At 40.0% G+C, this 16,463-nt stretch overlaps 1 protein-coding gene across 2 annotated transcripts; it reads right to left on the bottom strand.

Moving 5' to 3' along the window:
- Window positions 1-1,955: 1,955 nt before the first annotated feature.
- Window positions 1,956-16,024, bottom strand: LOC126858710 (ras-interacting protein RIP3-like). 2 transcript variants are annotated; one of them, XM_050609194.1, is made up of 3 exons: window positions 15,940-16,024; window positions 4,975-6,196; window positions 1,956-4,890 (listed from the first exon to the last, which is right to left on the bottom strand). In XM_050609194.1, the coding sequence occupies exons 1-3, from the start codon at window positions 15,955-15,957 to the stop codon at window positions 4,487-4,489; spliced, it is 1,644 nt and encodes a 547-aa protein (XP_050465151.1). In that variant the 5' UTR covers window positions 15,958-16,024; the 3' UTR covers window positions 1,956-4,486. The 2 variants fall into 2 exon arrangements, with proteins under 2 accessions (XP_050465151.1, XP_050465142.1); XM_050609185.1 differs by having other exon boundaries at window positions 1,956-6,196.
- Between the last annotated feature and the right edge of the window lie 439 nt (window positions 16,025-16,463).

A 16,463-nucleotide genomic window follows, 5' to 3' on the forward strand; every position in this document is an offset into this window, starting at 1 on the left:
CGGTAAAATGGAGAACAGCTATTTAGAAAGCAGCAGTGAAACTTTCACTAACAATCTACGACTTATGTTAACCACAAAACGATAAATGAACCGTAACTTATAGTATTACAAGTCATTGGACTAAGTTCAAGGTTACATCTCTCGTTATTGCAATTATTGTATTTAAAGAGATGTCAGCGTGAATATAAATATAGCACAGTATTGGTTTTTAATATTACTATGTATATGAATTTATTCATTTTATTCAATTACATCTCAATACATTTATATAAAAATAGGAAAATAGATATATGTTGCGAAGTAAGAAAGGATATTATAACATTTTAATTTTTCGATAATCGTGGATTTTGCAACAGAAAGTTTAGCTGTTATATAGTCGTCGAGTCGTGTAATAAAATCTGATACATCTTGTCGATTCAATGTTGAAAATCATCGATCCAATTTAATTTCGTGATTATATCCACGCGCTCATGCTTAAAAAATTAGATAATATACTTAGCTACAGCCAATCATGTATAAGTTGTCTGGCGTGGTTTGATTTAACACTTGATTCGACCCTTTCATTTTCGATGACTTTCACCTAAGAACTTATAATCTTACTCGGAAAATCAAGTCGGATAATGCACATCTTTGTTTATTAAAATATCAATTTTATGTGCTATTTAATATTTATTATATATTCAATCTGTCATAAGAGTTTTACGTTTATTATTAACGACGTTATGAAAGCGTGTAAATTTTACGTTTGAAATGCTTTGAGTGAAATTGACATTTCATTAAGATTACCTTTCAAGCGAAACTAACATCATACATGGTCATTATGCATATCGATGTTGATTAGCGTGTAAGGTGACGAGTATAATATTATATATATATAAGAGATATATAAACCTAGATTATATGAGATTTATTTAACCTTTTCAAAAACAATCCATTTCAATAGAAAGACAAGTTAGATAGAATGACGTGGAATAAAATGAAAGCATCCTCGAAACGTGGAAAATTGCAAGATCGCTATTTTTGTTCATTCATCAATCTAAGTATCTTTTTAATCGAGAATCATTTGACACACGTTAACGGAACAATCTCTGTTTTTGTAAGCGCTTATTGCGATTTCACGACGGCACGTGGCTTATAATTGGAGCGGAGAAAACGCCGCAGGTGGATAACGTGTAGCCGTTCGTTTGTGACGTAACGACGTTTATGTGCATCGTGCACAACGGCGCTGCCTTTTCCACTTTTCTATTTTCTTCTCGCGGAAGTGCCTGCTGCGGGTGATGCAGCCGCGGCACAAAATGAAAAATAATACACCGCCGGCTTGTCAGAATGAGTCTACTATATTTATCTCGTAAAAATCGCATGTTTAACAAGATATCTCATCTATGCAAATATAAAGAATATTAGATTATCTAAAGAAATTCTCTTAAAATCAAGGAAAAGCTATAAGACGCATTCAATTATTTATATCTTTAATTCATATAATCATTATTATATAAAGGAAATTATTCGTAAGCTTTTAAAATGTACCTAATAAGAAAATTTTCTGAAAATTGATTTGCGGCATAAATTAAATTAAAATAATAATATAGCCTTAATAATCAAATACTAAATTGGTGTGTTTTCACCTTTTTTGTCTTTAATATTGAAATATGAAATATATTGATGCGCTATATGTTATATATGATTATGGCATGCATAATAAATTCTACGGCTATTATATATACCTGTTTTTCCTTTCTAATTAATGTAAATTTATGAAAGAATGCGGAAACAAATAAGACCGCATTTGTTGCGAATGTTTGCTACGGTTGTGATTTTATTAAATATACATTTGATACGTTTATTTTAATACTTATTTGTGCGTGCTGATATTTCAGTCTCGCAATGCATATTTCAACGAGCGAAAGTAAATGATACTAGGGAATCGGGGAAAATAAAGTAACAACGCAGCAAACTTTCGCAGTGATATTTTTCTTTCGATTATGTTTACAAGTGATACAAAAAGAAAACAACTGTAACGTAAGTCTCCTCTTTACGAAGATTTATGCGCAATAGTATGCGTATGAATTGCTAAATAGCCGCTATGCCTTAAAACTAACAAGTATTATTTACAATATGAGAGTAGGCAACCGCCGCTTCGAACCCATTAGCAACAATGTGATTGCGATTAAATCACGAAATCGTCGATTAAGCCGTCTTCTTCACGATGATTATGAAAACTTTTTCAAAAATATGCAGCCAAATTATGTTTGATAGAAAAGCTATACTATTACAAAATTACGAAATATTTAAACTATAATTTGATTTTTTTTTTATATATATGAAATACCAGACATTAAAGCAAAACATTACTTCAATGGCAAGCAGAATCAATAGCATTTGACAATTAAAAATTGTAATAATTATTGCGTTTAATTGATTCCAAACGAGTCTTGCTTGAACAAACATTTTTTCGTAATAAAAATTTATCAAAGAAAAATTGGTTTTATTTACATTAAAAAAAATTTATAATTAAAAAAGAAATGACATATGTAAGATATCTGATATATAATTATGAATGGCTGTGAGGCACCTCGTTAAAAATAGCGATTTTTTTCTCGGATTTGCTATACATTTCCGCGGGCTGAACTGTCGAGTCGCGGAACGCATTAAACTCGAATCGATTCTCACACTTGTGACAGGGAATGCAAATAGAAAGTCCGGCGCGAATAGAATGTTGTCCTTACGAACGAGACCACGCCAATAAGAGCGTATTGCGGTTTCCTCGACGGTCGACTCATGGTGAACCCTACTCGCGGCAAGCTTGCAAAATTCCACGTTGCAAAAGGCCGGCTATACTTCCTACCGACATTAGCGTATCGGATATCGGAATTATTACCGAGTTAAAACGCGAGTGATACATTTGCATCACGCAATTTCAAGATGTAATAAAATATTTTTTTTTATTTTTCTAATTTTAATTTTAAGATTTAATTTTCATAATTTATTAAAAAAAAAAAAAATAGAAAAAATTGTAAAATATAAAATTTTTGTCGCGTTGCGTCATGAGATGTATTCAGAAGAGAGATTCATACGCGATAATTAATTTTAAATTAATCTTTCAATTATAGATTCAATTATAGAATATATCAAATAATGCAACTTGATAGATTATATAATACAATAGTACAACGTACAATATTTAATTGCAAATGTCTCAAAACATTGCACAAATGGATATGCTTCGATTTGTTATTCCATCGCGTTTCATTAACTTTTTGTGCGACCTGATCCTGTATTAGATCGACGTTTTTTCTAATCGAGTCGATTCGAACATAATTACGCTGCTTGGGCTTACGGGATCGTGCTGAAAAAAGTCCGCGGCTGCGCGACGAAGTGTTTCATATCGCGAAACCACCATGGATACTTTTACGACAGTACGGTGTTAGGGACTTGCGAGAAATTGCCGGTAATACATCGTATATGCGTGCATGAGTATTGCGTCAGGTCGTTGGCTTTCACTCTCTCTCTAACGTGCCTCATAAACATTACACGATACTACAGATTGACGAGAAGTGCAAATCGGTCTGAGAAACGGAAGAAATCTCGTTCCTTCTTTAGCTTCCGAGGTACGCGAATAAATAAAATTTTAATATTTTTTAATAAAAAATGAAAATTGTGAAATTAATGAAAAGAAAAGATCAAATTTACCGATTATAGTCGCGATTGACACTATCCATGAAATCGTACGCGTGCGGTTCCTCTATCCAGTATCACATACGTTAATCTCTCTTAGTTTCGATCTTCGATTACATATCGTCGATGAATAATATTATCTATCGTTCGCGCGTTGGCCAAGACGAGCGGATGTAGCGCACGAACGCTTCGAGACACGCATTGGACGGAAAAAAGCAGACTGAATATGCTATATACATTATACACTTTATTATCAAAACATGAAAGTGCTATCGAAAACAAGGTAATTTCGAAAAATTTCACGTTCTTTGCGAAAATTATGAGAGAGTCGCGTTTGTAGTGTAATAAAAAACTTGGCGGAAAATCGACGCGGTCTTCTGCGATCGACATGTGATAGTGACGTCAAATCCGCTTTTGCGCATCACAAAACTTTTCACCGCAACTATGTTCGCGCGCCTTTCTCGCGGAGCGCCCGATTATATCAAATATATTGCACACGCATTCTCCGCGTACAACGCATGCATCAAAGCGCTCGTTTGTGCCATTCACTCGGGCAATATACTTCATATATTTCAGCTTTAGCGCCGCTATACGTGATATATATATATATATATATACTATGTATAAAATATATATATATTGCATATACTTATATATAATACCCTTTATACGCATGGGCCAACATTACGATCTAGCAGCTCGAGATCCTCGGCGGTTTAGCTCGCGAAAAATTCGAGATAATATCGAATGATAAATACCGGCGATTCCAAGAATCCGAGATTAAATTCTTAACGCTGCAATTTAGATCGTATCAATAATTATTATCACCTCTACCTCGGAGAAACTGATTGATTTGACCTACTGAAAGGGACGCGGTGCTGGAGGAGGCCTTCAAAGGTGCCACGTAATAGAATGCTTGGGGTTCCCCCTGCGATTCCAATAATTGCAGTCTGTGTGATTGGAGCTGCTGCTGCTGCTGCTGCTGTTGCTGTTGCTGCTGTTGCTGCTGCTGCTGCTGGCGACGTTGTTGCTGCGCGTAGAGCTGCTGGGACTGCTGCAACAACTGCGCCTGCTGCTTTCTGTAGAGCACTTCCTGGGGCTGCGTTACAGCCGGGGTGGGCGCCGACTGGGCCTGCTTGTAGACTGGACCCTGCCGTTGAGCTTGCTGGTACTGTTGCAGTTGTTGCAGACCGACTAGGGACTGGGGCTGTGAGGCTACGAATGGTTGGAGTTTGTGACTGAGGCTAAAGTCACCAACAGTTTGAGGCAGTGTCTGATAAAGTTGGGTATTGTACTGACCGGTCGAGGGATCATACACGAGTTCCGACTGGTAGATGGGCTCGGCGGCGGTTGAGGTTGCAGCGGTAACCGTCGTCTGACCGGTCAACTTAACTCTCGAGGAGGTTTGAGGCGAGGCTTGTGGGGCAGCCTGAGGCCTCGCGGTAGGGGTTGCGGAAACGTGCGAGCCGATCGTGTTCACGTAACGCTCGAGTTCGGCGGCAAAGTCGAGCTGGGGCGTGCTAGCGGCAGTCGTGGTGCGCAGAGGCGATACCGTAGGGTGTGTCTGGGCGTAGTATAGATTGTCAGGACGCTCGGTGCTGCTAGGGGAGACGTATTGCGCGGCCACTTGAGCGACATGGGGCCGCGGGGTTATCGCGACCGATTGGGGCCTCTGATGACGAGTCGCCGGTCTGCGAGTGGTCGCCTCGAGCGATTGATAGACGCTGGAGGCGACAGTGGACTGACCGCGGAGAATGGGCGACGGTGTGGTCTGATACTGGGCCGTCGGGGTGGAAGCTAATCTATAAAAAGATGGGTTAGGGGACGGCGAGGACTCGTAAACGGCGGTGGAAGGTGTAATTTGCACCAAGGTGCTCGGTCTTCTGAAGGCCGAGGGTCGCACTTGCGGCTTCGGATCTTCCTCGGTCAGCTCCTGACTCGCGTCGTCATCGAGCTGATATTCCGATTGAAATATCGTGGTGGGTGCTCGAGTGGTCGATGGCTGATACGTTGGTCTCACCGGAATTGGTCGTTGTACGGGTCTGACGACGGGATAATTAGCTGGTCCAGAGATTTCTTCCTCCTCCTTCTCTGGCACCTCTTCCTCCTCGTCCTTGGGCGCGTTCGGGTCGCAGGGATTACCCGAAACGTAGGTAAATTCCCTCTTGTTGCCGTCCGGATCGATGTAGCCGTACTTTCCGCGCACGACGCAGTCGACGCCGCGAGTCTCCTCCTTGAAAGAACCATCGGCCGCCTCGTAGCCGAAGGTGAAAGACCCGTCATCATTGACCTTGTTGTAATTCCTGATAGTCTGCACCGGCGGTGGCTTCGATGGGTGCAGCGCGTCCTTCGAGCGTGGCGAAGGAAGCGCGCGGGTACGCGGTTGATAGACCGCCACGCTGTCAAAATCGTCCTCGGCCGCCTGGTTATCCTGTTCCTCGTAATAAGTTTCAGATTCCGTTCGAGGCCGGATCTGCACTCGTCGCGCTTCCGTTAAGGCGAGTAAACACGCCGGGATTACCTGGCAATAAAAAAGAATCTGTTATAGTAAAAACAGGTTAAAATTGCGGGGATCATTAACATGTGTGTGATCATTAACATGTTGATACGACGTTACGCGTGTTGCGCACGAAAGAAAGTAGCCGGCGCTGGATTGAAGTTTTTAAAGAAATTTCGCAAAGTGAAAACGGGAAGCGAGATGAACGGATTCGGTGAAAATCATTATTTGTATCTTTATGTCCTGTTAAAAATAGAGAGAACATTAATCGGATCGATATATAAAGTATCTGCTTTCCAAAACTTTCCAATTTCTCTTACAAAGATTTTTCTGATATTGTGTTCTATCATCGGTTTTAATTGTTGAAAGAAAAACAATTATATATTCCAATCTCTCTTAATGATATATAAATTAACATAATATATTAGTGTACAATATAACTTCTGAATAAGAGAAAATAAATTTGCAAAGCGTTGTGTGAGATAATGAAGAAATTGAGAATTCTGGCATTTAATATCGGCATTCGCGTGCATCGAGAAACAATGGAAACAGCGGCGTTAAGTAGAAATGGACGATACATGTCAGACGCTCGAATACTCTCGCGTGCTGACGCGATTCTTTGCCCGCGGCTAAGGGGGAAGTAGTTTTATCGCGTCACGCGATAGACGTAATCGGAGAATTGCTGAAACCACTAGAGACGGATTATGGATGTGGTGGAGTCGACCAGCCCCGGTTAGTCTGGTTTCTAGACACGAAGCCGGATCTACATCGCGGAGATACGCTTGTAGGAAGCGAGAAGATGGAGCGGAGGAGAGAGCCGCGGTGTTTCGCGGATCGGTGAACGCTAGTATACGCGCGGCGAAATGCCTTATCGCTCGAACGCGACCGAACGCTCGGCTTCACGGCAGTTAAACGCGAACACGAATAGTTTACTGACGGCGACAAGGTGGAGCTTGCTAGATTACATCTGAATTTCGCGCCGCCTTCATAAATTTATTGCAAGAAATTTCGTCTCGAACCTAAATTTTGTAAACATGAATATTTCACGAATTAATTAATGGTCGATAAATTTTTTGGGGTCAAATCTGTGATTTGTACGCAAACATTTTATAAGATAAAAAATGGGCACAATATAATATATTTATATCTCTTGCCTAAGTAAAGATATACTCTGCTCTAGACATACTTCGTTATATAAGGAAGGATTCTTTTCCTTATCGCTCTATGCACAAACTCATGTTATTTAGCTGATTAATTATTTAAACAGTCTCTCTCTTGACATTTCCTAGCTTAGCACTCTTCATATCCTACGTGCGGTCGGAACGCTCACGCGTTTTTTTCTCGCGGGGCTGACCGCGCGTCCTTACGGCTGACAAAACGTGGTCTCGACTTCCGGTAAGCCGGCTCTCGGTGGGAACCGCCTTGGCGCACATGTGTTACGTAATTTCTACTTCTCGGCTGACCCGAATACGGGGCGAGGCAGGCGGCCGACGTGCTTACCGTGAGAGAGAAAGAGATTCAGATTCAGAGCGTCGTAACTCGGCGCGCATGTCTCGTTGTCGGCCGCGCGCGCCGCGCCGTACCCCAACGCTTCTGGATCTCCTTGAACCAAGCCGAGAGTAAAACCCGCACAAAAGACAAGCGGTAACCACACCTAACGATGACCTACAGGAAACGCCATAGAGCTCTCTTAACCGCTTCTCCGAGTACATATCTTTTGTATACTTATAAAAGATAGATACTCGACGAAAAAAACTCTATTCCATTCTTTAATATAGTAGATCCTGAATCAATTGAAAGAGTCAGGGACACGAATCTAACTGCTTTCGTGATGATGCGTGGAAAATTAATGAGTCTCTTAAGTTCTCAGATATTATAGATTTTATCTACAACCGTTTCAATTAACGTTGTTAATAATGCGTATACAATTAATATCTTGCCGTTGAATTTTTATCCTCGCCGTAAACGATCTCTGCTTTTATCGCCGGCGAGCAATTTTATTCATCATTTTTATAACAAAGAAAATAACTTGGAATATTAAGTAACCGTTAGATCCCTGTTCGATAATATTCGCACCGTGAATGGACTCGAATACCGATAAGATCGTTCCGTTCAATTTTGCGATGACCGTAACGAGAATATTCGCGTTGGTCTGTCCTTGAGATGGCAGTCCATGTTGTCCTGGGACTTTCGAATAATACGGTATGCTGTTGCATGCTCACTTCGGGCGTGCGCCGATTAATTTTCAGCCGAGGCGACCCCGTGATAAAATGACGACGCAGCTCGCGGTGCTCGCTGACGAAACACCACCGGACCGAATTCGACGCAAACGTGATAAATGGGCCGACGATGATGTCGAAAGCATCGTCGAGGAATATGCGAAAGTTGTCTCTCATAACTGATTATTCGGCCAGAACTCGACGCAATCCACGCGAACTCAATCGCGAACGTAGGAATTATAACGAGATGATTAACTATTCAGAGATGCAATTTTATCCGGTCTCGTGACATTCTCATTTTCGTTATCTTCTAATCAATGTCGCGAGAGAGAAACAAGCAAGAATTGATATTAATAATTTTTACAAGTAATGTAAAAAACTCGTAACTCGCTGTCACTACGATTGCCGAAACAATTATAATATCTCGTTATCTCTTTCAAATTTTTAGCTGCCTTAAAAGTTTTCCATCTGAATTTTTACATGATTTTTCCCAATCATAGAACATTGAAATAAGCCGCTCCATCGCTCCGTCTAACTAGTGATTAGAATGAAACGAAATCGGTTACGCTTGTTTAAACGCTCTCTGAAAATTGGAAAGGTCGGCAGGAGCAAGCTGATTCACGATTATCGAAACTCCCTTCCTCTCGTGCGGATCGCACGCAGTCCGAGTTTCGACGAAATCGACGAGACGTTGCAACGGTCGTCATTATCTACGAAACGCGCTCACAACCGTCCGGAACACTGAAAGCGTGTACAGGCTAATGACTCTTTCATCTGGTCCGGGGTTAGAGGAAAATCGTGACGCCGTGTTAAGGCTCTGTAATCAACGTTGTGGCATGCCGGTCATACACGGTGAGAGGCACAGACACATTCGGTCCGATCCAGTTGGGAGCAATCGACCACGGTGCACCACGCCTTGTCTAAGTGAGCCCCGAAGCCGTTCGGAGAAAGGGAGAATCGTTGCGCCGCGCAAGATCCGTGTTTGCCGCTTAATAAACATACGTCCTGCTCTTTGCGCGAGTCTCTTATCTCCGATTTCGATCACTTCCGTGATGTTTTTCGCGAAACTTTTTCGAAAGTCCGAACAAAGAGCAACGTGGAAGTACAAGTTATCAAGCAACGCTATGATATTTTTCTCTTGTACAGAAATACAAATTATTATTTTAAATTAATTAAAATTAGAATATAGAAAAAAAAAATTAATTATTAAACGCGCTGCTGATAGATACTTAAACATAAGTAATATGCTTGGCATTAAAAAAATTAATATTTGATATAGAATTTAATTTAGAGAAATAATCCTTGACATGTTACGCCAAAGTAAAATAATTATACATCGTCCAGCTGATACAGAAATCGTTGCAATCAAAACCCGTAATCACTCAATTTTACGCCGAGTATTTGATGATTTTATATAATTTGATGGCGGGAAACGATTAATAATAAGCTGTACCCATTTTACTCGATTAGAATCGTGGGCTTTTGGAGAATAAAAGAACCTCATATCCCGCCGCGCGTGGGATCAATCATGCGAGCGAGAGAGCCAATTACCGATCTATGATTAGCGGCAGTCTCATAACGCGCGCCGTTTCTTTGCCGATACGTTTTACGGAGAAAGAAGCGAAGGAAGTCGTTATACTTCGAAGGCGAGTTTGCGCGGATAACGTTATTATTATATATTTGTAATAGCGGTCGCGGTTAAGTTAATGACTAACAATAAATGTAATAGTGAATGTAAAAGCGCCCATATACCAAGGCGTCAAGGAATAGGAGCAAGTGGTCCCTTTCACGGTGAAGGTGACGTGTAAGTTTCGAGAGAAACAAAAAAGACGACACGGCAACCGGTCGCGTTTTAACAAACGCGCATTCTTGATTTTGTTACGCATATACGCACATACCTGCGTGTATAAAACTCGCTGCATAACCGTAATAGGCATCGATCGCCGCGGAGAATGTTTTTGCTTGATTATGTATTTTCATATTGGGAAGTAATTAGAATAATTTGCCCGCAACTTTCCTCGTTTAAATTTCCGGAAGCGGCGGAAGCTGCGATGCGATCGTAAATTCATTCCTGATTAACTCCGTGTTTACGATTAGTAATTAACAGGCGACTAACGAGAGAATTAAGTCTGATGTAATGTAACTCAAACTCGACGTGATTAATTGCATTGCGCCCAACAGGAAGAATGTATCCTGAGTACGGATATTGCTAGAGTCTTTTAACGAATCAAGATAATGAATGATGTAACTGTAGGATGTCATGAACTTTAATGAAGTTTTTATGAGAATGTGTATGGATTTTCTATTCTTATTTTTTTATAATAATTTTATGTATCAGCGTGGAAAGTAACAGTACTGGGAGTAGGATGCTGCTTCCGGCAGATAGATTATGAAAAATGAGAGTGTAAACGTGGCTGATGTAAGCGCGAGATAATTGAAAGGGAAACGCGATATCCGTATCGAGTGTAATGCGGTGATTAAATTATAAATTGATGCAATTTTAATCTAGGATTAGAATCAACGCTCAAGGTGGAACGGTTATGACGAAGATGAGAAATTAATCCCGAGTGTATAATAATTGTGAGAGATGACGTTTGTCCTTGCGGATGGAATTTCTTCTCACATATCTAGGAACCTCCGAAGCCTTACCGGTCAAATTCGTCGTCAATAATACTAGTAGATAAGTATTGTACACACGTAACAAAGGCAAATCAAATTATCGTATATAAAATCTGCCGTGTCACGAGAATCGAACAATAATAGCGGTAAAGATAGACAGATGAAAGCAATCCAAATAATCCATCGTCTCTATAATTGTCATATGTGACGCAATTCCAATCGACGCGATTCATAATTGACAGATCGCCTCGAAGGAATAAACGTTTCGAGGGTTGCATTTCAAGGTCTTACGAGAGTTTCGTTAAGGACTTAGACGTATAATTATAGGAGATTGCATGCGTCTATATATTTAAAAAAAAGAATGCAACGTATATGTATGATAAAAATTCATAATTTGATCGATAGGCATATCTGTGGTTATAAAAAGAATAGTAAAAGATGTATATAATATTGCTATCATTAAAATAAAACAATACAAATTTTTATCACTTTCAACACTTGTTCGCATCTTTGTTTATGACGTATTATATATCTCAGGGATAACGGATGTACAATAACGAAGTATACGAACGTTATAAAACACATTTATCACGAGCGAAAGTCATATATAAAACATTCTGATTACGTTAATGCGATGCCGACGAGGACGCCATAAGGATGTGGACCGCGCCATAAAGAATCAACGTGACAGGTTTCATTATCTAGGCGCCCGTTATTTTTTCGAGCCGGTCTATAAGCATGCGATGGGAACGGCTTTCTCGAGTGGAGGTGGAGGCGCGAGGACGTCTCGCGCGTGCGATCGACGCGCGGGAGAAGACACCGGGCGTCCTGTCGTCTGGTTACTCGGCGAGCGGTATCCGCCGGAAGTGAGAACGAGGCGAGGGAACGCTGTTTTCGCGCCTCGGCTATAAACGGTCGGTGCGATTGTTCTCACGTAACGTCGAGACAAATATTTGAAAGTGCAAGCGCGGCGCGCGCTCTCGGCATAACAAAGACGGCTCTCGCAAAAAATCCGAGAGACTATCGGATACATATATATATATATATATATATATATATATATATATATATATATATATACACATGGCGATTGCTTTCGCGAGAGCGAACGCGTAACTCATTTCGTATGGGCGTCGAGCACGCATTGGTATGCCGTTCGATCGTCGGTTCTGGCGTGCCCTTGTCTTTTAATCTGTACGCTGACCACACTTACTAGATCTACTTGCGTTCCGCAGTGGAGTTCTAATCGCTCTCACTTTCTTCCATCTCGCCGGCGAAACCGCGCCAAGCCACGATTCGCGTTTACGAGACTAATCAACCTTGCGCGCTCGTACTTAAAACTTTCGTTTTTCTTTATCGTTAGAATGTCATTCGGTTAGCATTCGGGTCTTCGTGTATTTCTTTTTAGACTACTACTCGGGAAAGTTGAAAGCGAATAAATAATTCGGCGTATATATTTCAATTTTTTCATAGCTTTATTTTATGATGCGGATTTTCTTCATCAATTTACGATCGATTTTTTTATTCCTCGATGAAAATGTCGAAGCGAATAGGTCTTATTTTGTTAGTGATAGAAAGTTGAAAATTTTTTGCAAATTATGTTTTTTATACGTTTATTAATAAGTAGATTAATTTAATCTGCAGTTATAAAATTTCAACCAGAAATTTAATTATATAGAATTTTTAATTATATAGAATCTTTTGACTTAAAAATTAACATATTTAATATTGGACATTATAAATGAAATATAGTATCCATTCAAATTTCCATGAAAAAAAATTTATTTCATATGAATCGAGCAATCTCGTCATTGGGCGTTTTATTTTTATCGTTAGATGCGATCTTAGCAGTGTGCAATAAACAGTCTCCGATATTTCTAAATTACCCTACATAATATTTTGTTGCCTTATGCGGCAAACTTAATGCGTTTGCGTGCTACAATACCGGGTGTAATTATAATACCAACGGCACCGTGTGCGTTTCGAAAGGAACGACAGCTCGAAAGATCGGCATGCCCTTAATTTATGGATTTGCCAGCCTCATGTTGCGATATATTCTCGCTCTCACATTTTCTTTTGAACTGGCTGTCTAATGAGACTACGAGAATACCGTCACGGCCACGCACAAAAACGGGAAAGCCCGCTTTAGAATGCTAATTAACCCGGCAGTTACGGCAATGTTTCGCGAAATCTCACATCGTTTTTCAAAAAGCGTACGATATCGCGTAACTGCAGCGACAAAAACTCATCGAAATTGTGTCTTGCCTCGATTTCCTGAAAAGTATGTTTTTACCTGTCAATTCACAAGATAAATGTTCGATAAGCCGAGATAATTAAGAAGTACGCGACAATCTGACTTTCTATTACATAACGACGAGTGAAAAGGTCGTAAAGAGACGTACTTTACAATTTGCAATGGCTCGGGTGTTACCTTTAAGACTCGCATCAAAGGAATATTTGCCGCGAATAGGAGAACGAAATCTTTGAGAATCATCTATCGCCAAAAAAATTATCTTTGAAAGCCAGTGAGAGATTTGCTCCTCTTATACTGATTAGCCTCGCTTTCGCAATTTGGCGCTACCGAAGTTTCTCCGTTTGTTGATTCTCGTCGTCGTCGGGTTTCTAACGGCGTCGGAAAATCAGGTTTCTCGATGACGAACATCGAGAATAATTCCAGGTGGTTTTTTTATCGCGTGATTCGCGTCGCATATCATCGCTCCGTTCGTGCTCGAGCGACTTTGATTAAGGAAGAAAAGGAGAAAAAGTGCCATGGATCTTTGTAACAGACGAGCTGCGTCATTAGAAACTGACATCTTCATCGCGGTTTCTCGCGATCGTCTCTCGGTATCGAATTCGCTCTTGATTCATTCCGCGAGAAATACGAAATTTTTTAATACTTTCTGCTCTCGATATCAACGATTCATCGTAGAGGAGTACCTTGTTTGGCTGTATACTTTGAACGGGGATATCGTATGTCATATCACCGTCATAAGTTTCGCGAAAACAGAAACGTTCCATATTTGTGATCGGTGAAAGTGCCAATAATCGTTGAGATACTTTGGCGTCGAGATCGAACGATCGTGCCGACTTTTTTTTTGATCGACTTAAGGCGTTCCTATGGAACGTGTACGCATCTGAAGAGTGATCCCGTTTCCACCACGACAATATAAATTCGAAACGCTGGATTGTGTGCGTTTTCATTCTCGCAACGCATCTCTCTGAGAGATCAGCTGTAGGGAAACAAATGTCACATAGAAAATGCACGCGATTAACAAACATTTAATTATCATGTCGAGTCGCGGGAAGGGAATTGGAGAAATCGTCGTTGATATTCGTGAACGGGAAATATCTTATGCATTTCTTCGCACGATTCGCGAATTATGCCCGCGGTGCATGGGTGAAATCGGCACGATTATTAAATATTTTCACAAGAACTTGAGCGGGCGCCAGGCTGCTTATAGATGTAAGAACACGCCTGATAATTTATAATTTTACGCTTTTGAACGGATGCACGAACGTAATCGATGAAATCTAGATTAGTCTCGGCATATGACATTTGACTTACTGGCCGTTATCACAAAAGCTTCAGCGGATAAAGAAAGTAATATCGTGTCTGCGAATCGACCCGAATCGAAAATAGCAAACCTAGCGTGCTTGGTAACAATGCACCGCAATATAATGGACAGAGGACTTTCACTATCAATCAAGAAAATCACGTAATGAGTATAAAACATTCGAAAAAAAAAAAAACATTGCCACGACGGAAATTTGAAAAATGTCGAGGGATATAACGTTCGGGACAGTATACTTGCGGCTCACAGGGCTTCGGTGTTTCGTGAGGCGCGAATCTGTTTCCCATTCAACAAAAGATTACGTCGCTCGGCTCCGCGTTCATTAGAGTAACCGACGAGTGTCAACAACTGCCTGGCGTATACAATTAATTCGCGACTGTTTTCGCGGGAAAACAGTTGCAATTTTGGATTCAACACTTTCCTCGCGCGCTTTTCGCACGACAAGTTCACGACAAAAGGGAGTTTCCAGTGAAAATTCTCGCGGCCATGCTTAGAACACCGTGTGGGCGAACACAATTCACTTTCCGTTGTTGTTAATCATGCGTCGTCTATGAATTATAAACGCCTTCACACGCGCGCGCGCACAAACCATGTAGATTTTATCGAGGTCCTGACTTTTCTTGCGTTAACGACGATTAATTTCATGTAGGTCACAGGATAACGAGCGACGTTCTAAAATGTCGCTGGCAATGAGTCACAAATCACAATTAACAGTTCGACATAAGACATATAAAAGTTTTTTTATAATCACATGTCTTTTAATAATAAAACATAATGAATATATCATAATATATCATTGATTTTTTTGATCAATAATACAAATATATTTTTTTAGTTAACTAATCTATTTTAACGTTTATAATTAATTTAAAAACGATTAAATATATTATATATCTGAATCTAATTGTTCTAAATTTATTATAAAATAAATACACTACTATATTTAATAATAACATCACAAAATGTATTATTATAAATATTTAATTATTGCAAATCTTAAATAAATTATTTAGAATTTTTTGTCTTATGCACTTGGAGATTTTGATAATATATATTTTGCACAATATTCAATACATTACAATATATGTATATACGATTGAAATATTGTACCTTTTAATCATTGATAATTCTCTGTCAATCTCTCACAAATTTAGTATTTTACTTAGATTACGTGAAATATTAGAAAAAAATGAAAGGATATTAGAAAAAAATGAAACATAATTATATCTATGTTAAATTTTCAATAAATATGTTAAATTTCATACATCAATACAAGATAAATAATTAATCAAGAAAAGAGGGCACATTCAATAAAAATCACCTTTTTAATAAAATAATTGAATAATTTAGTACATACCAGCAATATAATCCTCATGGTGCACGAGTTGCTGAGACGAAGAGGGGGAGATATATATATATATATATATATAAATATATATATATATATACTTGTCGGGGAACGGTTCTCCGTGAGTTTCACTGAGAGAGTGCAGCCGTATAGTACGGTGCTCGGTCCTTTATAACCTATACGAAGGCTTTTGCCTATAGTGGGGGCCTCGTCGTCTCGCGGATATAGCGGCTACGTCCTCTTTGACACCGCGAGAACCGCGAATTAGATTCCGGACACAGGGGGGGCCATGGCCACCAAATCGGCACGCGCCCCGCCGCCATTGCCAAATCTCTTTCCGATTGCGCGACACGCAATTGATTCGCGAACGTGCATAATGTATATATGGGAGAAGTGACACATCGAACACCCGAAAGGGTACACGGATTCAGGATCGAGCCAGGGTCGTGAGAACCCGCTTCTACGCGCGCGCCTAGACAGAACGTTTCGTTGTATCCCGCGTCAAATTAGATTGTCAGCGTATATTGAGATAC

The sequence above is a fragment of the Cataglyphis hispanica genome, chromosome 1 (assembly GCF_021464435.1).
Source record: "Cataglyphis hispanica isolate Lineage 1 chromosome 1, ULB_Chis1_1.0, whole genome shotgun sequence".
Taxonomy (NCBI): Eukaryota; Metazoa; Arthropoda; class Insecta; order Hymenoptera; family Formicidae; genus Cataglyphis; species Cataglyphis hispanica.